The following is a 27,104-nucleotide window of genomic DNA, read 5'->3' on the forward strand; positions in this document are numbered from 1 at the left end:
CCTGCAGAGAGTGCCACATTCTAGATTTTTCTCATTCATCGGATCTCTGTGATATGATTTAACACGCTGCTTTCTAACCCTGTATTTCCTGTAAATTGGTAGGTCGTGCCAGGGCTTGATAAGAATTCAAGATTTATTTATTTATACAAGGATGCTTAAAGTATACTTTTATTAGGAAGCAAGCCAAAAATATCTGGTTGTCCCTTGTTTTGTGGTTTTAAGTGTGATCATTGTGTTTGGATATCAGCTTGATCAGCCCATTATGAAATTCCAAATCAGCTTTTTAACTAAAGTATAATATATCTACAATAAAGACCATGAATGGTAAGTAGATCTCTCTGTCAATTTTTACCAATGCATACACCATGTAACCACCATTCAGAACAAGATAAAAATCACGGTCAGTCCCCAACAGGCCCCCTCATCAATACCATCAGTATCACCAAAGATAATCCTGGTTTTTTTTTTTTGAGGTGGAGTCTTGCTCTGTCACCTAGGCTGGAGTGCAGTGTCGCAATCGTGGCTCACTGCAACCTCCACCTCCCGGGTTCAAGTGATTCTTCTGCTTCAGCCTCCTGAGTAGCTGGGATTACAGGTGCACAGTAGCACACCTAGATAATTTTTGTATTTTTAGTAGAGATGGGGGTTTCACCACATTGGCCAGGCTGGTCTCGAACTCCTGACCTCATGATATACCTGCCTCAGCCTCCCAAAGTACTAGGATTACAGGCGTGAGCCACTGCTCCTGGCCCAGATAATCCATTCTTAGGTCTAGCATCATCAATTGCTTTTGCTTGTTTTCAACTTCGTGTAAATGGAACCATATAATATGTCTTCTTCTGAGACTGGCTTATTTCATTCTGTGCTGTCTATGTAAGAATCACCCATGGTGTTGTATCGGTGGTTTATTCTTTTATATTGCTAAGAAGAATTCTGCTGAATGAATATACTACTGTACAATTTATCCAACAGCTGATGAATGTTTGGGCTGTTGACAGTTTTTAAATATTACTAGTAAACCTTTGATAAGCTTATCTTTTGGTAGATGATATACTTCTGCAGTCATTTCTCTAAGAACAGAAGAGCTCAGCCTCAGTGTGTGTGTATGTTTAGCTTTAGTAAATGCTGTCAGTTCCCAAATGGTTGTACAGTATTTACTTCCTTCTTATGTGCATGAGTTCCAGTTACTCAATAGCTTCACTAACACTTGGGATTATCATTTATTTGTCTGTCTTTAAAATTTCAGCCATTCTGGTGAGTACATAGTGGCATCCGATTCTGATTTGAATATGGATTTCCCTAAAAACTAATAATGTTGAGTAACTTTGCTATGTTCATTGGCTATTTGGGACATCTTTTTGTACTTCAATGAAGTACCTGTTAAGTTTTTTCCCATTTAATAAGCTGAGTTGTCTATCATTTTCCTTTTGGCTTGCAGTACAGCAGTTCTTAGACATTGTGGCCCAGTCTTTTGTCAGACAGATGTAGTATGAAACTCTCCTCCCACTGTCTTGCTTTTTCACCCTCTTATTGACGTGTTTTGATGAAGAGAACACCTTAATTTTAATGAAGGTCCAATTTGTCAGTATTTCTTTTAAGGCTAGTGTTCTGCTGAACAAATCTACCTGTGGTCATGAAGATTTTCTCTTATGGTTTCTTCTAGAAGCTTTGTTGTTTCCCTTTCCCCTTTTGGTCTACCATCTGTCTGGAAGGTGTTTCTGTACACAGAGTGAGGGAGACCACTGTGTCCAGACAGTCTTCCCCACCCGCTGCAGTGCTGTGTTACAATCTTTGTTGTAAGTCAGGTGATGCTGAGGTGTGGATCTGTTCCTGGGCTGTCTCTTCTGCTAATCAGAAGATCAGCTGTTTTCTATCCTTGCACTAAAATGACACTGCTTTTCCCATCAGTTTTGCACCTAATGCTTTTAGCAGCTGTTGAAGACCATTGTCTAATCCATTATTTTCATCAAGAGTTGTAAAGTGTGAAATCTTACTTCTATCCATTTAATCTAGTTTTTTAGCTGGGAGACATGTATAAAGAAAAACACTCCCTATTTGCATACCTTGAGTATCTGTGGCTCAAGGAACCATTCACTTCAAAGCACCTCCAAGTCTTGTCTCGGGCGGGAACTCTCCACCCACAGCCATTAGGTGGCGCTACACTATGCTGAATGCCATGCTCTTGCCTCTGAGAGGAACACTGGCGTGGTTTCAAAGCATTCTTTCCTGGCCAATACTGGGGTATGCCAATGTAAACTAACTTTGTTCCTTATAGCTAAAAGAAAAAACAAAAAACAAAAAAACCCCTTAGATTTAGACATATAAATGTAAACAAAAATAAACATTCTCACCAGGCCTGGATCTCATGCCCACCTTGATGCTAAGAGAACGAGAGGCAGCCCCATAAGAACCAAGGCAGGACCTTAGAGAGGGGTGAATGTACCAAAGAATAATCAAAGTTCTCTCAGCAGAAAATATAGGTGATGCTGCACAGGCAGGAGAGAAGAAACAACGGATGCCTCCCTCCCGCTATCCACTGCGAAGAACAGCCGATGGTTTTAGGTCTTACATGGCATAGCAATGTCACTGTTTAGTTCTGTAGTCACAGCTGTCTTTGGGAAGAGTGTTGTTGACAAGGTGCAGTGATTTAAGGAGTCTTTATGTCTTCCTCTTAGGCCCGTCCTGGTGCCTCAACTTCTTCTAGTCACTAGTAACTTAGCGCTGTGGGTTAAAGCACTGACCCTTTTAGAAAGCTACTAATCCTAAGGGGGAAGATGCATTACACGTCTAGCTCCAGATGCTGGGGCTCTCCAGATGCAGGCATGGGTATCTGCAAACTATTTTTAGTATTTTAGAAAAACCTGACATATCTGATACAAACTACAATGTCAATACTCTTTGTTGGGATTTTATCATCTAAGTGTAAGCCTTTTATTCTCATCACAGGTTGGATCTGGATTGAAGAGAAATAAAAATAGGGATGTGGACTGCTAATGAAACTCTTTTTGTGATTTTCTTGATAGCAATTTTCTAATGCACTGGGTTCCTGAGAATAAAGGGGGATGACAGCAACTAGAGAAAGGTGAGGTTAATAAACTCCTTTTTAGAGGACAAAAGATTGGTCAAGACCATCCTAGCCATGGTGAAATCCCATCTCTACTAAAATACAAAAAATTAGCTGGTCATGGTGGTGGGTATCTCTAGTCCTAGCTACTTAGGAGGCTGAGGCAGACAAACTGCTTGAACCCGGGAGATGGAGGTTGCAGTGAGCTGAGATCCTGCCACTGCACTTCAACCTGGCAATAGAGCAAGACTCAGTCTCAAAAAAGAAAAAAAAAGATTGGGACTTCTGGTTGAGGACGAGTGTGGGTGAGTAGGTTCCTAAGGCTCTTTCCAAGGGAAAATCAGTTTCCTGCAGGATGAGACACTACTGCGTTTTGATTGTTGAGAGGCAGGCAGAGTCCTGGGCTTCCAGGGAGACCTCCAGGAAGACCTCGTAGGACTGAGGTAGGAAGTGGCATTGCATCAGAGAAGGGCACTGACTGAAGAGTAACCCACGCCCTGATCCATGTCTACAATTTTAACTAGGCTTGATCCACCCAGAGTAAAACTTTATTTTGCCTTCAATTTAAGAGCGATCTCATTGTGTATTTCTTTTTTTTTTTGCCAATCAGTTTGAGCTTATAAGGTTGCGCAGGTTAGCCTTGAACTCATGACCTCGCCTTTGCAAGCGCCAAGACCTCTGGCGGGAGCCACTTTGGACCCCCTCATTGTGTATTTCTAATGTACTTCACTGAAAAGCGACATACGCTTACACTTTAAATTTTCACAAATTCTCTAAACGTCTTCTTTAACTGCCATGGCTTTTCAACTGACTGTTCCATTAAGCCGATTCCAGCTGGCTGATTAGCTACATATCATTGCCAATGAGAAAATGCAGGTGAAAGTGCTTTGAGAAGCATGGCATTCTCTATTCAGTGGCTCTCAAACTTACTATCTCAACACATTGAAATCAACTAGGCATTTCAAAAACACCCATGTCTGGGCCCCACTCCCAGAGATTTTGATTTAATTGGTTTGGGTGTGGCCTGGGTGTGGCCTTTTTTTTTTTTTTTTCATTTAAAGCTCCCCAACATCTCAATGTGCAGGTAAGGCTGGGAGCCATGTGTAGCAGGGTGCCCACATTTAGCACCTGCAAAACCTGCTAGCCTGGAAGCCCCATTTTGGGGACACTGGCTGTAACCAAATCCTCCCAATATACACATTCTCCTAAAAAGAATGTGCATGCACACACACATACACCAGTTCCTTTAAGACCTCTGATATGATTTCCAATAGAATAATCAAGTAATGTGATGGTAAACTGGCTTTGGCTGGTGGGAAGGAGTCCTGAGTTGCAGCATTTGTTGATTTCCATGATGTAAATCCTTCTACCATGGATGAACTCAAGTTACCAACAGTTGAAGACCCAGCTCAGAAAATTGCTGAAAACGTCACAATTGGTTCTCAAGAACCAGTGATTTTTGGGGGGGGGAAGGGGTCCTAATCAAAAAGGTCAGTGCTTGCATATGCAGCAGTGGCACACTATCCAAACGCAAAACGTACATATCCTGTTTCCTGAAGAGCCAACTAATCCTTCACTGAGTGTCATGATCACCCCTTCACAAAGACCTACTTATTTCTTCTCCATTTCTAGTGAAACAAAAGACAGAAGTAGGAGGCGAGAGTGAGTGTGGGGTCTGGCCGTCCTGAAACCAAGAGCTCCACCAAGCACTTACAAGCAGTGCACAACGGTGCGGCCTTCACCGCCATTGTACTCCTCCTGCCACTTGTCCACCTGGCGAATGAGCTTCAAGAAGGACCGCTTGGACACCGGTGTGTCCCTGTACATTGGCCAGCCCAGGAACTGGAATTGCTGCACCATCCGATATCCATCTTGGGGCTGCAAAGAACCGGGCAACAATCGGGGAGTGGAAAGAAAACAGGCATTATTGACTTCACTGAATTCTGGTGGGCTGATTCCACCTACTTGATCTTCCCATTATTAAAGGCGAGTCCTGCCTACAAATTACCCAGGTGGCTTCTGCCAGCCTGAAGAGTTATGGTTTTTAATCTCGAGCAGTTGAAAACAACCAGGTGTTTTAAATGACAGGCCAGACAAATACGAGTGAGGCAGAATGCTTCCCACTCTGCAAAAGCCAAGAGAAAAATAACACAGCATAAGAACTGACCATATTGTAATGTTAAGTGGTAAAATAACTTCAATTACAGGTAACAATTTATAACCTGGAGATGTCTGTGAGCTCAGTGTAAAGACAGAACATTGCTTCCTGTGAGCATAACATGGTTTTGCTTATTGATGTTGAATCTTGCTAAGATAGCAACAGTTAATTAATCCTTAGTCATAATGAAATGGAACTGCAGAATTCAAAAAAGTATTACTTAGCTTATGGTAGAAACATAAAAACAGCTATACTATGGCCATGGCTGAATCACTTGGACTGAATCTTCTGTGGCCTTCAGCAGCATCTGACATGGGTGACACTATCTTCTTATCAACGCGCTTTCCTCATTGGCTGGTCCTTCTCCCACAGCAGTCCCTCCCTCTCTCTCTGCCTCAGTCTCCCCTTCTCCCAGAACTCTTGCTGACAGAAGCCCCCAGGCTCAATCCCTAGGGTGCTTCCTCTTCCTCTCATTTGATTTTATTCAGGCTCATGGCTTTAGACATCATCAATATCCCAATAAGTCATAAATTCATATCCTGGTTCAGCCCTCTCTTGAATTTCACACTTATATTTTCAAAGACTCACCTGATATTCCCACTTAAGGACCTAACAATCATCCCAAACCTACTCTGTCTACAATTGAGCTCCCAATCCTCTGTCCATGATGCCGCCACCCACAAACAATCCTGTTACACTGGCAGCCTGGACAACAGCTCAGTTAGTGTCCACTCCATCACCCTAGCTCTCAGGACAGGAACCCTGTGAGTCCCCTCCATTCCCTGGGATCATGCTGGCTCTACCTGCAAAAAAGATCAGAACCTCCCCCTTCTCATGACCTCCATCCCTGCTCTCTCTCGTCTCACCCATGATGTCTTCTCCCATCAGTCATTTCTCACAGGGATTATCCCAGCAGCCTCCTGATGCCTCTCTCCTCCAGTCTATTCTTAACGCAGGCGCCAGAGTGCTCCTTTTAAAATGTAAATTACATGATAGGATTCTGGCACTCAAAACCCTCTAATGGCTCCTTATTTCCTTCAAAGCAAAAATCCAAATGCTAACAGTGACTGCCAGGCCCTTCCACCCGGGGCCCCCAAACCACTGTTCTTCCAGGTGAACTGCTCACTCCATCAGCTACTCTTGCCTCTGCTCACTGAGCCTGGGTCATGCCACCTCCTTGCCATCCTAGCACTTACATGCAAGCCCTACCCTGGGGCCTCTGTGCTGACCCTTCCTTCTGCCTGGAAAGCTGCCTCTGCAGAGAGCTGCGGTGCTCCCTGGCCTCCTCCGTCTTGGGTCACAGGGCCCACATACTTACAACAGAGCTTGCTCCTGCTGAGAAAGGCCCTGGCACTTTTTAACCCCCTGACTTTTTTTCCTGCAGCATTTGTCACTTCCTAACTTACTACATCAATTATTCTATCTGTTATTTATTGTCTGTTTTCTGATACCAATTCTTTGCTTGACCAAACTTTCCCCAGGCTCCTGAAACTTCTCCTAGGCCCATCCATGAACTTCCTTGTAAAATCCAGTTTTGGCAATTTCTGCTAAGTCACTGTGGCAAGAACCCCCGACCTTCAATATCTGATCACATTTGATATCTGATCAGGTTCCTCATCCTCCACCATCACCCAGCTATGTCTGGTCACCTGGCCTGCCTTCATCAGGAATCCCATTAGGTCCGTTTAGCCAGAACCCATCTTACTCTTGATGCCTGCCCTTGGTAATTTTCCATCCATGGACCCCCACCCTGCCTGTTGGCTATATACTCGGAGTTGAGCCCACCCTCCCTTGCCCACCACAAGGTCCTGTGACAGAGGTCCCGGCACCTGTTGTGATGGTCCTGAATAAAGTCTGCCTTACTGTGCTTTAATAAGTATCATTACTTTCTAAACACTGCTCCCATTAGAATGCAAACTCCATAAGGTTAGTAATCTATGTTTTTTTTGGTTCACTGACATATCCCAAACTCCTAGAACAGTGACTGACATGGAGTGAGTACTCTAAACATTCAGTGAGTGAGAAAATAAATGAAACCATAATTGTAAGCATGATAGGCTCATTTCTTACTCTGGCTGCATTGTAAATACGGAATATCCTGCTGATGATGTCCTCTTCCAGGTCAGCAGAGACAAATTCCACCTGGATGGGGCCGTGTCTATGTACTCCATTTTCCGGCCAATACTGTGGACACAACTGAATTCAAAACAAAGAAACAAAGGTTAATTATAAGAGGAAATTTGTTGCTAACAGTTTGGATAAGGGTTAGTATTGACATTCAGTAATCTTTTTTTTTTTTTTTCCCAACAGATAGGGTCTAACTCTGTCTTCCCAGGTGGAGTGCAGTGATGTGATCACACCTCACTGCAGCCTTGAACTCCTGGGCTCAAGTGATCCTTGAACCTAAACTTTTCACGTAGTTGGGACCACAGGTGTGTGTTACCATCCTTGGCTAATTTTTGTATTTTTGGGGAGACTGGGATCTTGCTACATTGCCCAGGCTGGTCTTGAACCCCTCTTCTCCAGTGATCCTTCTGCCTTGGCCTCCCAGAGTGCTGGGATTACAGGTGTGAGATGCTGTGTTTGCAGAAATCATTCAGGAATTCTGAGGACTTCACTGACTCCCTTTTTCCTTTCTTTCTCTCTTTTCCTCTCAGCAATGTAGGCTTTTAGACTGCCTTGCTGACTGATTCCTCAGCTCCACTTGTCGTTTTCCTAGGACATTTTCCTTCATTTTCTCAGAAAGTACTTTTAGCCATGAGTAATTCTGCTTTCCAAAGAGGTCATGTGGATGCAGTCGCCATGTGCCCTTTTGCATATTGAAAGGAACTCTCATCAGACCCTGGGGAAAGGTGCCACCCCAAGATGTAAGGTATTCAAGATAGCTACACACCTCTTAATGCCCAAATTTCCATGCTCTGCTAGCTGGGCTTGTGTGGGGATTTAGAATTACCGTCGGAATAAGGCTATTTGGTGACAAGGTGTGGAACTGATGACACTGTTGGGTTGCATTTTCATGTTCCAGTCCAAACCCTCACAACTCAGATCTAGCAAATCTGTTGTAATAAGAATAAATGCTTTGCTGTTTTACCTGTAAGGGCCTAACTAAAAACACAATTTCCTAGAGCCTCAACCTCTAGGTATTGGTGATACGGAGTAACCAGAACTTTTGCATGAATATAAATGCACAACTCAGTGCGGTAGGAGTGGTGCTGGACCTGGAGGCTTATCAGCCAGCACCCTACAAAATTCCTACCCTTGGAAACAGGAAGGAAGAACTGCTAAGATCTTTTCTCTTCAAAAACCCTTCTTAAAGCCCCGAAACTTTAATAGGCATTTAAAGTTTGAAATTACACTTCCTTTGGGACTTATCCCAAGACTTTTTTGAGTAGCATCTAACTTTTTTTTTTTTTCTTCTTTTTTTTTCTTTTCCTGTTTCTCTTTTTTTTAGCATCTAACTTTTATCTTTCTCATTTAGCTGAGGGACATTTGGCCTATGGAGAGGCAATGGGAGAACTACTTTATTATACAATCTGTTTCTACATTGGGCCAAGAGCAGAGGAAAAGCACCACCTAGTTTTATGCAGAATGATGTGCCAGAAAGGGAGAATCCATTGGTTAAATTTCTTTTTCTAAATGATATCTATTTTCCAAAGAATCTAAAATCTCATTGTCAAAGGTTGCAAAGGTTGATTTATACCTAAGATTGTAGGATAGTTTTCAGTTAGCAGTGCGTCAACCAAAACAGCAATATCTCTCTCTCTCTCTCTCTCTCTCTCTCACAGAACAGTTAAGGTTGGGATTTTATAAGCAAGAATGAAAGTAGGGTAACTAAGGGTGTTTTTTTATGTTAACTAAGCTGATAGTATTTTTTAGATTACATTTATTTATCTTTAAATAATACTTCCATGAAATTTTTCCTTCCTCACCAGCACTTCCTGGTGACAGGTTATAAAACTGCCTTGTCAAATAATAGCAGCTGCTGTTTATTTTCTTTTTGATGCCCTAGGGTACGAACTGTTAAAATTAATAGGCATATGATGGGAAGCTGAGATGTTAATAAAAGCTGTAACATGTACATTTGAACTGTTCTGCCCATTTTTCTACTGTCTGAGCTTACTCTGCTTTCTGCTTGCTTTCTCCATTCAAGTTCCTGACCAAAAGCTCGCCACTTACACCAAATAAATATGAATGATGTGAGTTGTGCTTGCCTCTTAGCATGTTGCATTCTATGCTCTGCCCAAGTAAACCATGTAGAAAATGGCTTAAATGGTGCATAACACGTCCACGAACCAGACTTATAAATACTTAAAATAGTTGAGTGCTATTCTTGTACAATTGCAAAGACTTTACGTTCAAATGCTCAGTTTAGTGTTCGCTAAAAGACTGAATCCCAGGAGCCTCTTTTCTCTCACTCTGAAAATCAGCTCTGTCTGCTGAATAGAACTGGAGTCTTTTTGTCTCTCCTACCCACAAGCCAGCCAAGGCTTGGTTTGAATCCAGATAGTTTGGGTTGAGAATGCAGCTTCAGAATTCCAATGCAGTTGTTCAAAAAGAACACACTAGAATCACTGATGTCTTGTTCACTAATATGAACAAAAATATCACTGCATTTCAGGATTTACATTAGGAAAAAAAAACCCACAATGATTCTAAACAAGGAAGAAGCCCTTATTCTATAAGTGTTTGTGACTTAAGATTCTAGAATTAGTGAAAGTTCAGGCGTGCCACTGTAAGTCAGAAAATCGGGATCCTTGGTCCTATTTTGAGTTGGGTCTTTGAAGCTTCGCAAGTCATGGTGTCTGCTTGTTTTTATAAATGACTGTAATCTAACCTTCTCAGAGCATCAGTGGGGAAGAGTTCTAAAATATTTAAGCTTCTTAAGCCAAAAGGACTGCATAAGAACAAAGATTATCATTATTATTTCATTAACTAGCTTTCAGGTGAGAGCTTCGACAATAAAATGCAGTGCCTCAGACATAATTAAAAACCTTATAGAATTGAATGTCCATGCCATTTATGGATGGATGATGGCAAGAAAACAGATTATACCAAGGAAAAATCCTGCCATCATGTCCAGTTGGGATGCTGAAATGCTTCAGACCTTTTTTTTTTTTTAAGAAAAAGCAAGAATTTGTTGTGTCTACTGGATAGGAAATTAATTCAGTTTCAGAACAAGGTTTTTCTTAAAACATGCTAAGGTCAAATTTCCCATAATGCCTACTGTCATGGTGGTTGTCTATGATTGGTATAGGCATATCCCAAAGCAATAAATTAATCTCCTAAAGGGTCACTGTGCTAATGTTTGCCTAACAACTTCCTTCAAGAAAATGCGTCTAAACCCATTACTAATATTGAGTCATCACTGTCCAATTCTTGCTCTTTTATGTTTAAGAGGAACTACGCAAAAGCCCCATTTATCATTTCAAACTTCTCTTACATCCAAGTTCCAGTTTTATTTCACTTTAATATCTTTATCAAAGCATTGAGGAAACTAATTTGTGTGTCTTAAAATTGCTTGCCTGTCTCTGCTTTCACCCTGACACTGGCACCCTGCATGACGATCTCTACCTGTAGGCTCCCGGTGAGCCATGCCAGGAAGCACAGAGTCACTCCAGGAATGTGATCAGCGGCTGTATCAAATGCTAACTTCCCTTCTGCACTGTCCGGTGGTTTGCCTGCTTTGCTTTTGGCTCTGCAGGTTCAGGTTCCTGCTGAGCTTTGATTCGGTCTATGACCTTGTAAACCTCCAGTGAGTATTTCCATCTTTTAGGAATGGCCCAACTTCTGGCCCTGTCTTGCCGTGTCACCTCAACCATCTATGGTTTCAACCTGTATTTCTGGTTTCACTGACTTTCTAATCCCTAATTCCACCTGATTTTTAACCTTTGTGTTTGGCATCCCCAGTTCTCAACTTCAACTAGCACCAGGGCCTGCATTTCTCAGGTGCAAACAAACTCATTGTGCAGGGAAATTTGACCCTCTGGCACTAGCTCTGACTGTTAAGAAGTCCGGGTCTCACCTGGGCGGGATCCACATCATTTAGCATAACTACAGATGTGCAGTGATAATCCAGGACCAGTCTCCAAAAGTCTTTCACTGTGTTTGGCAAAGGATGCTGGGTGACTATAAAAGCTGAAGGCTGTTTATAGCTCTGCAAACACAAACAAGAATGCTCCAGATATACTCAGGAAAATGGGAAGGGAAGAAGCCAAGTTATTTCATGCGGAAGGAAACTTGTGGCACAAAACACTGAACATGTTTAACAGTTGCTGAATTCTGTCACCATTGTCAAGACCAACAAAGACTAAATATAAACTTCTCTGCAGAATAATAGCGATAAAAGTCTCGTTTTCATACCAAGAAAACTTAATTAGTATCTCTTATCAACTTTTAAAATATTTCTGGCAAAAAGGCAATATCTAATCTATACATAAGTATCTTGATGGAGAAAATTTAACTTTACTTTTAAAATTAAACATAATTAAAAGTTCTGCTTTTTCTACAACTTGTTTGCTAGCAATTTGTATGTGTGACAGTGTTCTTACTTCTGGCATAAAGAATACATGTACTTTTTACAGCTCTAAAGAGCTTCAAACAAGTTTAGGTACCTTTATGATATGACACCAATAGAATTAACATTTTCCATTTTTTCTTTTTAGTACAGAACACACCCATTCACTCTTTCCATCAACTGAACAGCAACAAGTAAACAGACTGACAGGAAGTAATGAGCTGTGCTTTCCCCCATGTTAACTACAGGCTACATTACAGGAAAAGGAACTAAAATAATGCTGCAAACCTATTAACCCATTTTCCTGCCATGGTGACTTCACAGCTGTCCCCTGCTCCCTGGCCAGCAGGTTAAAAGTCTCAGCCCTCAGAGGGCAACTGTGCCATGTTGCATTTACGGATACTTCTGGCCTGGTGGTCTCTGAGAAACCAAGGATATCAGCCCTGACACAAAAACATATGTGGAATCTGAAATCTATTTTTTTGTTGGAAAAAAAGTTTGTGTCTTAAAAAACTAAAGAGTGAGAGAGCAGCAAGGGAAAACCAACGCCTGTTCTGCAGTTCCCCAGCTGCCCCAGCCACGGACCCGCCCGGGAAGTGGGGCACTCACGTCCATGAGGGCAGCATTGATGTAGTTGCTGCTCTCCCCGTCAATGGTGATGAGAAAGGGCAGGCAGCGGTCTGGGGGCAGGATGTCCATGCACCGGTTTTTCTCGTGGTTCCGGGGCAAGAGAGCAATGCTGCAGTCCTCCACTCGCAGTGTCGGCGTCACCATGTTTAGGGTCTACATGAGAAAAGAAAGGCACAGGAGGGCAAGAAGGCTTGGCGGCAGACTCCTCTCATGTGCAGCGCTGGGAAGTTGCAAACTTCCTGTGGCTGACTGCAAGACTGTCCCTTCCCCTCCCCTCCCTAACCCTCCACTGTTCGAGTTTTATTTTTTTCATTTCTTGGATTTTGTCCACAGACAGTGCCCATCACACACACTGGCCAGAGGCAGAGGCCTAAGGGCCATTGTAGGTCCATAGGATTAAGAGTCCTCAAGTCCCACTAGAGTGGGACACCTGGGGATTTGGAGGTCAGAGGTGGTGGAAGAGTCTGGCCTTGAGTCAGGTACATTTGGACAAAGTGCAAATGTGAGGAATACAATGGAGAGCTCTTGGCTGGAAAGTCTTCTTAACATGCACTTCCACGGTATGACTGAGCCGTGGCCATGCTGTGGACAAGGAGTAGTGCCGCGGACTACTCGGTGTCTGCTTTCAGAGGGGAGGGGTGGAAATAGTTGTTAAACTAGTAGCTCTCACACATTTGTTTGTGTGGTGGTGATGTTGTAGACGTCTCCTGGGTAGTGCTCTGGGTTGCTGCTAAACATCCTACAGAACAGCACATGCCAACAAGAGTTACCCAGCCCTGAGTGCTGTGGAGGCTGAGGAATCTTGTGGTTCCAGGGCTCACTCAGGTGCTGACCTTAAAATTCTTCTTGAGGAGCAAGTCACTGTGCAGTGCCCCTCCCTCAGGCATTACTTACCCGGAATTCCTCTTTAATCTGGCTTGAATTTGTCTGTGGATCTAGTTTGTTCATGTCATAATACAGAGACCTAACTTGGGAAGCAGGCACAGAGGTGTCTCCACAAAGACAGGCTTCCAGGATGGCATCATGGATAAACACATATTGCTCCTGGAGAAGGAGACGGAACGAGTTACTAACTTTAGAAAACCAGAGAAGGAGAAAGACGGTATCAATTTCAGCCTCACATCATCAAGAAAGTGGAGACAACTCCTCCAGAGAGAAACACAGTCCAAGGGCTCGAGTGCTGGAAGACTAGGGAGCAATGTGAAATATTATAGATTGATTAAAACCAATCAGACCCAATACAAACCACCACACATACTGCAGCGTCATGAAAATGGTGGTGAAAGACCGCTGTCATTCAGATCCTACTCACTTGGAACTCAATATTCCTTAGAAAAGGAATGAGCAGAATTTTACCTATTTATGATGAAAAGAGGATTTGCTGATCAAAATAATAGTAGAAAGAAGGTCCAGAAAAACTTGGCATTAGTATGAAGACAAGAAGTTCTGAAGCTCTTATTTCAGAACATAAAAGCTAATCTGATGATTATGAAAGCTCTTAGAAGTGCAGAGAGGTGTTGTCATATATACGTTGGATGAGTTCACAGTGTAAACATGGGGTGTCTAATTCTGGTTTGGCACTGACTTTTCTTAAAATTCATTAATAGAGTCTTACCATATTTATTATTAATCTTTAGTTATATGAAAAGTCTAAAAAGTCTCTTATTACATTTAATTTGGTTGATCTCTATACACAAATAGGACGTTTAATTCATTTTTTTCAACAACCTCTTGTCCAACAGATTGATTCCCAAAAACAGCACACTACCACTAAACTCCTGGAAAAAGAAGATCGAAGTTAGAAAATGGGAGTGGTAACATTTGATTGACTATAAAGTACATTAAAAGATAAATTATTATGATTATTATCTTTAAAACACAGTATCCCCTTTCTAAGGAGAAGAGCCCATTAAAGCAGCATTTACAGTTTCTGTTATTTTTATGTTAGCTAAAAAAAAAATGGGACTAGGTTTCCCAGAGGCCATAAACTTAAATGCGCAATCTAAATGTAAGGACTTCTTACATCTTCTTCACTTCACTTTGTTCATTTTCCAGGTGGTGGGTGTGACGCCTACTCAAAACAATCAACGATGAGTAAAATATGAATGTCCTAAGAGCAGAATGTAATACTGCTTCTGAAAAATGGAAATTCCTGACATACCTTGAATTTCCACTTACAGAATTATTAGTTAGTATAGAGCACTTCTACAAAATGGGCAAATCCCCATGATGCCAGCCAGATACTGGACAGAATTTTTCGGGTCAGGAGCCTTCTGTTCTTTTCAGGACCCCATGAGAAGAACAAAGTGCACAGAGATAACCCTTTAGCCACTATTCTCAGGAGTGGTCTTGCTCTAGTTTCCAGCTCTGAGCATTTAACAGAGACTTTTTTGGGTCCCTTAACACAGAAAAATGTGCAAACTTAGGTTCTTAATTCTGTTACCTGGAAAACTCCTGGTTTTCTTTGGTTTATGAAAGGAAAAACGAAAAGGAGGAAGAGAGGGAGGGAGGGAGGGAAGGAACAGGAATGCCAGGTAGATCACTTGAACAGATCATTGCTTGGATTCCTTGTGCCCTTGGTCCTGAAAGGGGGAGATGCAGGAGAGACCCCGGGGACCAGGGCCCCAGGCCAAGTGGCGAGCGGGAGTACCTCTGTTTGCACCATGTTCACCCTCCGTGACCGCAGCTCCCTGACGCAGTTGTAGATGTCTACGACCCCTTCCCTTTCAGCCATGTCCAACATGATATCAATGACGATGAAACAGCCAGTCCTCCCTGCACCAGCACTGAATGAAAAGAGGGGTCTGTCAGTGGAGGAAGAAGGACCACACTGCCACTGCTGATTTTTAATTTTTTTATTAAGGAGAAATTTACATAATATAAAATTAAACCTCTTAAAAGGTACACTCCAAAATGTTGTGCAACCATCACCACTCTGAAATTCTAAAACATACTCATCACCCCCAAAGGTGACCCTGCACCCATCACCCACTGTGCTTCCTTCAAGAGGCTCTGGAGCTCTGCTTACCTGCAGTGCACCACCAGTGGGCCTGCACTGGGTGGGCTCTTGGACTTGACCTGCCGCACAAATCCCAGCAGGCCAGTGGCATGGTAGGGGACCCCATGATCCGGCCAGCCAGTGAAGTGAAACTGTCTGATCTCTCGGATTTCATGCACACCTCTCTGCAGTTGGTCAGCCACAACAAGGAAGAAAACAAGGGAAAACAAACCATAAATAAGCTAGAGTAGCTTGGGGAGTGGAAAGAGTCCTCAAGTAGTAAGTTTAGGGCCAGAAAACAGTGGACTGCTGGGGAAGGAGGCCATCCTTAGATCTGACACACAATGTGGAAGGCACTGCACCCTTAGGAAGATGTCTGGGCATGAAAGGGAGACGGTGTTTGGGGAAAACGCTAATTTTCAGGTGCAATTCCAACAAATGGATGGATTGGTTGGATTCTTTGAAATTCCGGTCTTAAAAGTAGACCTATGTTAAAGGTTTTTCTCACTTAGATCACAGGGTGTTTGGTGAGGTGAGAGTCTGTAGAAAAAGAGGCATAGAAGATGGGCCTGAAGGAATTAAAGGATGTCTGTGTGCTCAATACTAATTCAGCATCCCAGTACCTCTCAGAGCAGGGAATGGAGCTCAGAAGATGCTTGCAGGAGGAATAAATGAGGACTCCTTTCCAAGGAGACAGGTCAGAGAACTCATTTGCATTCACAGCTCTGTTTGCTAGGTTTCTCTTTTTAATGTGGGTAAATATTTAACCCATTCATCCAATTGCTAGCAATCTGAGTGACTACACTGCCCCAGGCATTATGTGAGGTGCTAGGGCTACAGAGGTATGTTTTCAAGTGGCCATCACAGTCTACTTGTGGGAAACAAGTATGTAAGCCAATATATACCATGGGAATCAAAAGATATTTTTGCTGGAATTCTATGCTAGGCCAGTAAATTGAGGGAGAGCTGTCTGCTGCTCAACTGGAGTGAAGGCAGAAGCAAAGAGACTTTACGGTTTGCTTTTGTTTTTAATTTACTTTTGTTTTGAGAATAATTAAGGTAATTTGTACCTGTCAATTTTGTTTTCTAAGTATGAACCTATATATGAAGACTGTATTTTAAAGCAAAAGACTGTTTTGAAAACAAAACCAGAATCAATTCTCCATGTACATCTAAGATCGAATTAGACTTTCTTCCTTCTCTCATTCCATGATCACTTTTTGAACCATTTCTGCATTTGATTTTATTGTATCTTAAAAGTAAACACTCAATAACCTTATCACTTTCACTCTCAATCACTGTTCACACACGCTTAGTGAGCAAAGAAGAAATTCAGACTTTTATATGCTTTGAAAGACCAGAAGAGGCAAACAGCTGATTTTGAGCTAAGACTTGTCTGGCATCCACGTGTTAGTATGTCTTCATTTAATAACCCGCAAATGCTGAAGCTTTATTTCTCTGTGAAAATGCCATTCTCTACCAGAGTTCAAGTATTAAGGAAGCATTCAGGGATTCACAAATCCAAGTCAATCTGTCATCTGCTAAACAGGCTCTGTGCATCCCAGAGTAGTATGGTTAGATAGTTAAGAGCCCAAATTCCTTATCATTAAAACCAAGATAATGTTTGCCAGTCCTAAGGTCTCCATTAGAAAGCATATAGCTGGGCCTGTGTCACCCTCCAAACCCTGAGAGAGCTCCCCCAGCTTTCTGCGTGATGAGCTGCATAGGGTTGATTCGATTTTGGTGGTATGCGTTTTCATATATGAACTGGGAAAGCCTACTGACAATAAATGTTCTATTCCAAAGGGGATAAAAGGGCATATCTTCCTCCATATCCTGGTGGGTTTTTTGGCGGGTGGGAGCAGGGAGGTGCTTCTCTCTCTAACTTTGTTAGATTTCAGTTCCAGCATACGCAAGTCCTGAACTACGGCTCTTAACTGATCTAAGACTCTTTTTCTGAGCAAGGTAAATATCAGTTTCTGGAATGTAGAAAACATTTCCAAAAATTAAACCTCGACCCTTGAATATGTTTGCTATTGACAAGAGTAGCAAAGGAAATTGCTTCTGAGCTAGCTTTCATTCTTGTTCACTGATACAGCAGTGTCTCCTTTTTTCTGTTTTGTAATGTAACACATTTGGGAAGAACATCATAGATGTCATCAGTGATCACAGCCCAAATACCTTCCAATTTGATACTATTACCTTTTTTTCCTTATTTTTCATTATAAAAAGCATGAATGTTATATATAAAAAAGTGACAGTCACTTAATCTTTTTTTTGACACAGGGTCTCATTCTGTTGCCCAGGCTGCAGTGCAATGGCACAATCATGGTTCACTGCATGCGATTGTCTAGCCTCCACCTCCCAAAGTGCTGAGATTAACAGGCATGAGCCCGATACCCAAGTAGTCACTTAATTTTGAACCAAGTCATACAATAGTGCTTGGCCCGATGTGGGTGCTTAAGAAATATTTATGAAATGAATAGTCACGAAGTACATGTTCTGTCTTAGAGACAAGAGGATCATCTTTTCATGCCCTCTCTGAATCCTAGGCAGCTCCCGGGTAGTGAGAATTCAGTGGCCATTGTCAACTTTGTTTCTCAATGGGTAGGCAGGGATAGATTCACCAGACAGCCTAAATCCATGGAGACTTCTGGGGTGTTTTCCTTCTGACACTCTGAGTACTGCATATAATTTAAAATCTGTTTAGCTTGGAATCATCAGCTATGTGGGAAACAAAAGACAACAATCAGATGCAAAGCAGGAATTCATGGGTTCCAAACTGCATTGAGTCTGCTGGTTTTGCAGAGCAGAGCCCAAATCCATTTTCACCTTTAGGTCCCTTGATGCAACATGCTCTCAAAATAGAATCAGAATTGCAGGCATCTCAAAGTACATGCTTACCCATTTTCTTCTTTACTTTCGAATGAGAAAGTTTAAAACCTACAAGACATGTTCTACAAAAGTACTAATGATTTGTTTTCCTTAAAGATTCCAATTGCCGGGTTAAAATCACTAACATGTCATTTTGATTTCCCCAAAGGCATTAACAAGCTCCTTCTTCCTTCTATTCCCTCCACAACCTCTTCACTGGTTTTCAAATGACTAAAATAACTGGGTATTTCAGACACATTTCTGTGCAGCTGGGAATTCGGGGGAGTACAATAAGAGGTTAAAAAAAAAGAGCAAAGAAACAAACAACCCTTCCTTTAGCTACAGAGATGCATTTTCAGCTTCTTAGAGAGCTGACTATTGTTCAAAGAACTCCATGTTTAAGTGATGGCTTTCGGTATTGAGGGTGTTTTCATCGCTGTTTTAATGCAGTTATTCATGAATGCTCTTGCCAACAGCCATACAAAAATCCTCCATGTGTTTTTTTTTTTTCCAATACTGCCTAAGAAGGAAAAAATTGACATCAAAGTGTGAGGTTCAGAACTTGAAGAATTGAGTCAACCAGAACTCCTCATTCTTTGAAGTCTCCAGGCTTTCTGCCTGCTTATTAAAAAAGACAGGCTAAGAAAAAAATGCTAAATAGTATGCGAAACAGATTAAAATAAAGTCTTTCCAGCTTTGTGATTCTATGACAAATTTGGATCTGCAAACCAGGAAAGGTACTTCAAAACATCAGAGTAGATTAGCCAATAAGCAGATGTTGCAATTTCCTTGATTTCCTAAAACTGGTCTTGTTAATCTAAAAAGCTCATTTAGATGCAATGAGAATACAGAGTGGAGAGAAGGCCAAAATCCAACTCCCTAGCAATATGCCTATAACCCAGGTCTTCCAAAAATACCTGCTACTATTACATGAGTATAAGCTGAACAAATTCACACCAAGATCCCTAAGTCTAGTGCAGCTGTGCAGTGCTCAGTTATGAAGAATCAACTCTGGATAGAAAAGTCTGTGGATCTTTGGAAGGCAGAATGTTTCTCAGCCACATCACCTCCACTTTCCCCAGAGCCTACCTGTGATACTTCTCTGGATGGACTGCAGTTTGCTTCACCTCCGGCCCCTCCCTATGTCAGCAGAAAGAGGGGGAATAAGGAAATTCCCTGTTATGCCCTACAGTGCTTCCCAGAGAAGAAGCCCCATCCATGCACATGGGATGAGGCAGGGCAGAACCAAAGCAGAGCATTCACCGACCCAACACCAGAGACTACAAAAGGGAAAACCAGTATGGCAGTGAGCATGAAGGAACGCGCTGGTTCATGCAAGAGTGTCCCGTGTCTAATGGAGATCACTTAGGTTTCCAGGTAGGTCACTTCCACCTGAAAAATTGATCAGTCCACATTAAACCAGAGGTTTGGAAAGCCACAAGGAAGTGAGGGATTCCAGGAGGAGTTAGGATCTGTGTCTCAACACTGATACTAACTCCCTACTGAGAAATGCATAAACCATGAAGGAAATTTACCCAACTGGAAGGACACTTATTAAAATTTAAAAAACTTTGTTCTGTGAACAAAGAAAGAGACAGGCAGAACAATATTAACCAGACAAAGAAAATAAACAGATAGACATTAACTTTTGGTTTACTTGCAAAATACAGATTCTTATGAAATGGGAATGATTTGTTTTAAAGATGGAACTGAGCTATTATAGAATCAGAGGACAAGATGCAATCTTGAGAAACCATCCGAGAGAGCCTACCTGCATTCAGGTATGAGCATGTGTAAAGTATCCTAGATAACTTAATGAGGCTATTACGGCACCACTTGTGTCTGACCATAGCTCTTAAAAGCAGTATGAAAACTTACCTTTTCAACAGCAAATGTTCTTATCACATATTCTGCCAGTAGTTCTGTTTCTATTAGGGTAACTTTAATGTCTTTGTATATCTCTGTGTCATCTGGCCAGTATTTGCAGCATTTGACCTTTAGAAAACACAAAAGAAATTATGGGTTTAGATTTTCTTTTTGGAGTTCCCGCAGTGATGAACCACACTATGATTTATAGGGTAAAATATGCACACAAAAACAAACACAAGTTAACTGTATACTCAAGAGCAAGGTCTTTTTTTTAAATAAATGAGAGGTTCTTATGTTGCCCAGGTTGGCCTTGAACACATAGCCTTGCCTCCTCCAGCGCCAGGACAACTGGCCTGAGCCACCACGGCTCCTGCAAGGTCTATTTTTTATAGATTGCCTGTGTTTTTATTTCTTCCTCAGAAGCAAACAATATTCGAGTTATGGGAGAAGTAAAGCCTGGAAAAATGGTCTAAGTTTTAAAAATTGTATTTTTACCACCAACATTCCAGTTACAGTAACCATTCATTTCCTGTGCTTCTCTACTCAGAGAATGGCCTCCAAAAATAAACTGTGAAGGAAGTCTACAGTATTTTAGCCCTTCTTTTGAATTCTTTCTAGTTTTAGAAAGTGATTGAAAACTTTTTAGGAGGAGTGGGCAGAAAATCAGAATGAACACTAAAGATTAGAATTATTTTTTTCTGAAGAAGGAAGCAGCTACGTAATTTTCCCAAATTAGAACTATGGATTCATTTCAATATAAGTAAATTCAATAAACAAAACTTCACAAAATACGAAATTGTCTGTCTATATTGTCTGAAGCCTCTAACTTGATCTCAGGTAGAATAAATTTGCTGGACCTGGCTTCTCCTAGCAAACTGTATTTTTTTTGGTATGGGGTCAGAATGTTCTCCTAGATATCAGGATGAAGGGAGAGCAGGATCAGAGGCTGGGCAGGAACACCAGGCCATGCCAAGGCTTTGTCCTTGGCCTCTTCTGCCTCCCCAGGATTCCTGGCAGTTTCATCTACTCCTGTCCCTGCCCTTCCATGGATGAATGTCTATTCTGTAACTCTAGCCCTGTTTCTCCATTTGGTGAATATAATGTTTTTTGTTTGTTTTTGTTTTGTTTTCTCTTTTAGAGACAGGGTCTTGCTCTGCCATCTAGGCTGGAGTGCAGTGGTGTGATCACAGCTCACTGTAATCTTGAACCCTTGGGCTCAAGTGATCTTCCCTCCTTAGCCTGCCAAGTAACTAGAACTACAAGCACATGTCACCATGCCCAGCTAATTCTTTTATTTTTTTGAATAGAAATGGGGTCTTGCTATGCTGCCCAGGTCTTGAACTCCTGGCCTCAAGTGATCCTCCTGCCTTGGCCTCAAAAAGTGTTGGGATTACAGTGCCCATGGGCCACTGTGCCCAGCCTTCTGAATTTGATTTCTAACTTCTTTTTGTGAGCATCTTCCCTTGGAGGTCCTGCCAACCCCTCAAAGACCAAAAGAGACTTCTTTGCCCCACAGCCATTGCTCTCTTCCTGACTTCCTAAGTGACCGCTATGATTCCCTTAATCAACCATTTCTTCTCCAAAACCCAACCGTTTGCCAAGGCTAGGTGTCTTTGAATTAGCTCTCAAAGTGTGGTTTCCAACTTCTTAATCCCTCTGCCACAATCCTAAATTCAGGATCTAGTGTCTTCCTGCATGGGCATTCTACGTATCCCAATACTAGAAAAAACTCTCTCAATGTATAAACCCAATGCCATTTACTCGTTCTGCTCAAGAATCTCCTATTTTTAACTACTTTCTGAAACAAAATAAAAATTATTTGGCCAGGCATGTAAGAACCCTTTTGTAAATATGGCCCCAACCGGCATTCCCAGCCTTATCTTTTACAGCTCTCTTTTCTATGCACATATATTTTACGTTCAAGGACGTGTTTGTCCTGATCCCCAAACATACCCCATGATCCCAGCTCCTACTTGCACCATTCCTTCTGTTTAGAATGTTCTCCTCCCATCCATTTCTTCCCAGATGAATATTTTTTGCATTCTTCAAAGTACATCTCACATGTCGCTACCCTTCAAAGCCCCCTCCTTAGATGTGAGCTTTTTTTTTGCTGCCCTGATGAAACATGCTTGTTCTGAGCCTGGTATGATGCCCTTCTCGCACTGTTTGACTGTAAGCTTATTCCTGGCCAGCACATAAAAGGTGCCGTTTTGCTTATTTCTGCAAACCCTGCCACATCTGATCACTGTGTCCCGTGCACACTAAATATGCAATGTATGTATATAAAACTGAATTTCATGCCGAAAGTCATAGGCTCAGTGTAGGGAAAAAAAGTCCCAGACAGTATGTTTATAAAAAGAAATCTGAGCTGAGAGGACTTCTCCCAGAATACCAACCCCCTAAGGTGCACAGATGTTCCCCATGAGCTATGTGGCTGGTTGTTATTTTAGCTGCTTCCTTGTGAAACTTTCTGGCCCTGGATTCAGTGCCCTTCCAGGGAAGCCTCATTACTTTAAGTTGGCAAGATGTAAACCAGACACACTAGGAGTTGCAGATACTGTGGAGCAGAAGACAACAACAGTCCCTGCCCTCAGTGTCGGTCTTCTTTGGAATCTCCCCACACCCCGTTACGGGAATATTATCTGTGACTTTATAAAGGGCTTATCTATAATACCTCAGAAATTTACACCATGGATACCTTTGCTCTATCTAAAATATCCCAGAGTAAGAGAGAGAGAGAACTGCAATTTCTCCTTTCCCAGATGTAAAGTAAGTTGGAGAAGATCAAGTATATTTGTGCAGATGTGTAATTTGACAGTAACAACAATTTCATTTCAAGAGTGTCTAGCACCATACTTTCAAAATGCCAATTAGCAAAGATGCTTATATGGGACATACTAGACTCTCCTCTATACTGGGGGACTTGCATTTACATTTTTGTGACTTCAGTTATGCAAGTAGAAAGTGGTGGGATAGATATAAAACTACATATATGGTATACAGGTGCACTTTAAAAATAATTATTTATGGAATAAATATACACTTTAAAAATTCATACATTTCTCTGAAAATGACAACTGAATAAAAAACACACACCCGCAACGTATGTTATGCCAGGTTTATCCTATCTAATAAAAACACCAGATCAAGATTGATCTTAATAAAAATGATTTTACTAATTATAAGATGCAATTGATGTATGTTATTTTGGACGGTCACATGGAATTCCATGTGGACACCTTTCACCTCCCCGTTCTCAAATTTTCAAAAATATGAGTAGAGTGCTTCAGTGCCAGAAATCGGGGAAATCAAAGGCCCGTTGCATGCACTCAAAGCTCAGTTTCTTTGGGACTATTGAGAAATGCGCTCCCAACGCCTTCAACTCCCTCGATTGAGCTCTATTTACATCCGAAATCCGACCCTGGGCCCTCCCCGGCCCGCTCTGTCCCCAGCACCCAGCTCCAGGCTCTCAGGCTCCTGGCCCCACCGCGGGCCGGATGCAGTCCGGCGCCCCCGCGCGTCGGCGGCTAGCAACTTTAGCAGCGCTACAGCAGAACAGGTGCCGCCGCTCTCCCAGTGAAGCCAGGGAACAATGAAAAGAAAACGCGCTCTGCTCTCAACTGCTCTGCACGGTGCTGACTCCGCGCCGCCCGGATGCCTCCGACCGGGCGGTAATTGCTAGGGAGGAGGTGCGGGGCCGCTTCCTTCCAGAGCGCGTGCTGGGCAGGGCCCCTCCCGAGCACAGGCACCTGGAGGGGCGGGCCCAGAACAGGCGGCCTAGCCATTTCGAATCCGGTCCTCCCCATCTCATCTCCCAGAATATCCCTAAATGGTTTGCCACATCTGTTTTCAGCCTACTAAAAGCCCTTCTAAATTGGGTTTCTTTTAGTATCTTTTTAACTGCTTGGACTTGTGTCAAGTTATTATTTTGCTTAAAAAAAAGTAAAAAGAGAAAATATGCTTCCTTCTCACTGCATTTAGACTTTTCATGTCTTCAGAGTGTGGAGCTTGCAGTCGACTGCTGTTCTCTAAGGTCTGCATACAGAGATGCTGGAACTACTAGTTTGGAGGCGTCCGTTGGAGCCCAGGAAGCAAGGAACTGGAGACTCCTCTGCTCTGATCCTGTGCTTGGCTTGACTGCCTCCTGCAGCTCAGCGCTACCTGCACAGCTTCTCCTAGAAGCTGTGCCTCCCAGACATCCTAATCACGTAAGGCAGTACCTCCAGCCAGAAAGCGAGATCCGGAACCTGATCGTCTAATTACCTTAGTGCCCTGGCGCTGGTTCCATCAGGCCATCAAACAGTCCTGAGCCCTGCCACCTGCTCATTACTGCTGGAGGGCGGCAGGAATAGATGTGTGGTCCCTGCTCCAAAGGGGTGATGATCGTTGTTGGCTTTAAAATTCAAAAACATGAAACAGCACAGAAAGTGCTATAACTCCTTTCTAACCTCCTGAGAAAAGATCTTTGAGATGGGTCAGTTTTAACCAGCAGCCCAGATAATACCCTGGTGAATTGAAGTCAGAGGATGGCTAGGGGCCAGGCTGTGGCTCCCTTGTCCGGCAGCACTGACTGTGACCTTCAGGGCATCTGACATGACTACAGCAGCCGTTATCAAACTGAAGCAGGCATGAGACTCCCTTGGAGGGATTCTGAACAAATTCAGTAGGTCTGACTTTGTGGGGCCTGAAAATGTGCACGGTGGACAAGCTCTCAGGTGATGCTGTGGTCTCTGGACCACACTTTGAGCAGCAAGGATTGAAACAGCACAGCTGCAGAGTCTGGCCAGGCTGGAGTGCCAGCTCTTACGCAGTACTGACGTGAGCTTCAGGGGGTCACTGGCGTTTGCTCAACCACATCTGTAAAGAAGGCATGGTTATAGGTCCTATGGCAGAGAGTTCTAAGATAAAGTCAGTGGTTCCCAAATTTGCCTGCATGTGAAAATCACTTAGTTGAGGGGGAGGGAGGTCTTAACAAATTCTACAGCCCAGGCCATACTCTAATTAAGGCATACTTTCTTGGGTGGGACAGAGGTGTCAGTAGTTTATTGAAGCTCCCCAGGCCATTCTGAGGTGCACATACATTTGGGAACCACTGGATTAAGTGATATAATGTGATGAAAACATTTAGCCATGTGCCCAGTTCATCCAAAAATGGAAATTGAAAAAATGACAATTCAGACTATTAAGTGACAGTTTCGTGATCTGGACCATAGGTGTCTACAGGAATTCAGAGGTCAAGGAGCCCACGGAGACCTGGAGAGAGGAGCAGGGTGTCCCGGAGAAGAGAAGGGCAGAGGTGAGTACTGACAACTGTGCACGGCTTATGATGGTGGAAGAACAGCATGGGGAACCCCACATGCTGATTCCTTTCTCCCTCAAACCTTATTACACAGACTAAGAAGATTTGAGAGAGAGAGAGAAAGAGAGAGAAAAGAAAGAGAGAGAGATAGGTTACATGCATTTGTCTATCAGTATGGTTTGATTAACTCCTAACACAAATTAGGAGGTAGTATCTTGGTTTTGGGGAAGGAGATTTAAATCTAATACAGTTGTGAGGAATCCCAGAAACAGTCAATTTCTAAACACTCATTTTCAAGATCATCACAACTCTCATCCACTGAGCAGTTCCTACTTTGAACTGGACACACTGGATAGCTGCATTCTGACATCTGTGGCCTCACTTAGTGGCTGGAAGAGCATGTGATTTGCCCAGGAGAAGAGAGCTAGCTAGCAAGGGCCAGGCTGGTCTTGATCCTTTTCATTCCTTGTATTTCCTCATGCTCTAGAAGGAAGAAGCAACAGGCAGGGCTAGGGAGGGCAAGTGGCTTGCTCAAGGCAATAAATTAGATGGTGGTGGAGGAGAGGCTGAAACAAAGGCTGACTCCAGCTGCAGGGCCCTTTGGGAGGATGGAACTCAAGGTGCTTTATGCTTTCCTCAGTCTTATCAGGAGGCTTGGCTTCTGGAACAGAAACCAAGTAGAAGCCTTAAAGTGACTTCAGCTGCCTTTTTGGGGGCAGAAGAGGAGATGGGTGGAGGGGTGGGGCAGGAGAGCAGAATGCACACTCTGAAACCATCATTCTCCTTTGTCCTTCAGCACAAGCTGCTGCGTTTCTGCTCTGCCTCCTGTGTCAACAACTTTCCCTACCCACAGGAAGCAGGCTGGGCAGAACGGAAGGTGTGTTTATGGGCATGCGCATGAGTACTCATTTTGCTAAGGAACCCATGATGAAGAAGGACTAAGACATTTAATTGTTAGCTCCTAAGTTGGGGGCACCATAATGTGATCCAATTAACACAACTTTAGAGGGGAAGAAGGGAGGAAAAAGAAAAAGGCAGTTACAAATTTTGATTTGTCAAGAGTTTTAAAGAGACTCTTCTTCGTTTGAAAGATATATCCAGATGGAGTAACCATACTTCTATTAATAGTTGTGTTTGGGCCGCTGAGAACAGGTTTGACGGATATTGGAGAGTGAGAGCAAGAAGACTGCCATGAAGCACAGCTACCACACAGAGCCCCTCCAAGAGCGGCGGCCAGCTTCGTTTCCAAGATAACAGACTTAGTGTCTCTCCAAACTGTTTAGAGGTCTCACAGGAATAAAACATGACTCATTTAAATACACTGAGAACACAGACTGCTCTGGTCTCAGAGTGATGGAGTAAGATGGACATGAATTTTTTTTCCACCTGCCTTGTGATGTTGCAGCAAGTGACTATACCCTGAGCCAGTTTTCCCGTGCATGATATGAGACAATATTGTTAACTTCTTAGGGAGGGTGTGAAGATTAGATGAGATTTTTAAAAGTGTATATAAAGTTGCTGATTAAGTACCTGGCTTATCATAGCTTTCCTTCCAGACTGGCTTTATATGGCAGGGTGACCTTCCTTGGGAAACATCCTTGAAGATTATGTCAAAACTGACCCTAAATCAACAGCTTCTGGAAGTCTGGATAGTTTGAGTTTGGGAAAATAACTTCATATCGTAAGTAAATCTCTCTT

The 27,104-nt window shown here is 42.7% G+C and overlaps 1 protein-coding gene and 1 long non-coding RNA gene across 35 annotated transcripts in view; one reads left to right on the top strand and one right to left on the bottom strand.

The window, feature by feature from the left end:
• PTPRM (protein tyrosine phosphatase receptor type M) overlaps positions 1-27,104 on the bottom strand; it is an 866,690-nt gene that overhangs the window by 13,966 nt on the left and 825,620 nt on the right. For 18 of the 34 annotated variants that reach the window (XM_078347758.1, XM_054243974.2, XM_054243972.2 and 15 more), the window contains 9 exons: positions 20,117-20,233; positions 19,328-19,378; positions 15,395-15,549; positions 15,017-15,152; positions 13,261-13,410; positions 12,346-12,519; positions 11,245-11,376; positions 7,293-7,418; positions 4,779-4,942 (listed from right to left, as the gene is read on the bottom strand). In XM_078347758.1, the coding sequence (XP_078203884.1) occupies positions 4,779-4,942; positions 7,293-7,418; positions 11,245-11,376; positions 12,346-12,519; positions 13,261-13,410; positions 15,017-15,152; positions 15,395-15,549; positions 19,328-19,378; positions 20,117-20,233 (1,205 nt within the window). The remainder of the gene's footprint in view (positions 1-4,778; positions 4,943-7,292; positions 7,419-11,244; positions 11,377-12,345; positions 12,520-13,260; positions 13,411-15,016; positions 15,153-15,394; positions 15,550-19,327; positions 19,379-20,116; positions 20,234-27,104) is intronic. The other 16 variants (XM_054243977.2, XM_002757062.6, XM_078347756.1 and 13 more) reach the window with 1 other exon arrangement.
• LOC144579006 (uncharacterized) lies at positions 24,186-26,335 on the top strand. Its single transcript, XR_013525727.1, has 3 exons — positions 24,186-24,315; positions 25,321-25,403; positions 26,203-26,335. It is a non-coding gene; the product is annotated as an uncharacterized LOC144579006 (long non-coding RNA).

This window comes from Callithrix jacchus, chromosome 13 (assembly GCF_049354715.1).
Source record: "Callithrix jacchus isolate 240 chromosome 13, calJac240_pri, whole genome shotgun sequence".
Taxonomy (NCBI): Eukaryota; Metazoa; Chordata; class Mammalia; order Primates; family Cebidae; genus Callithrix; species Callithrix jacchus.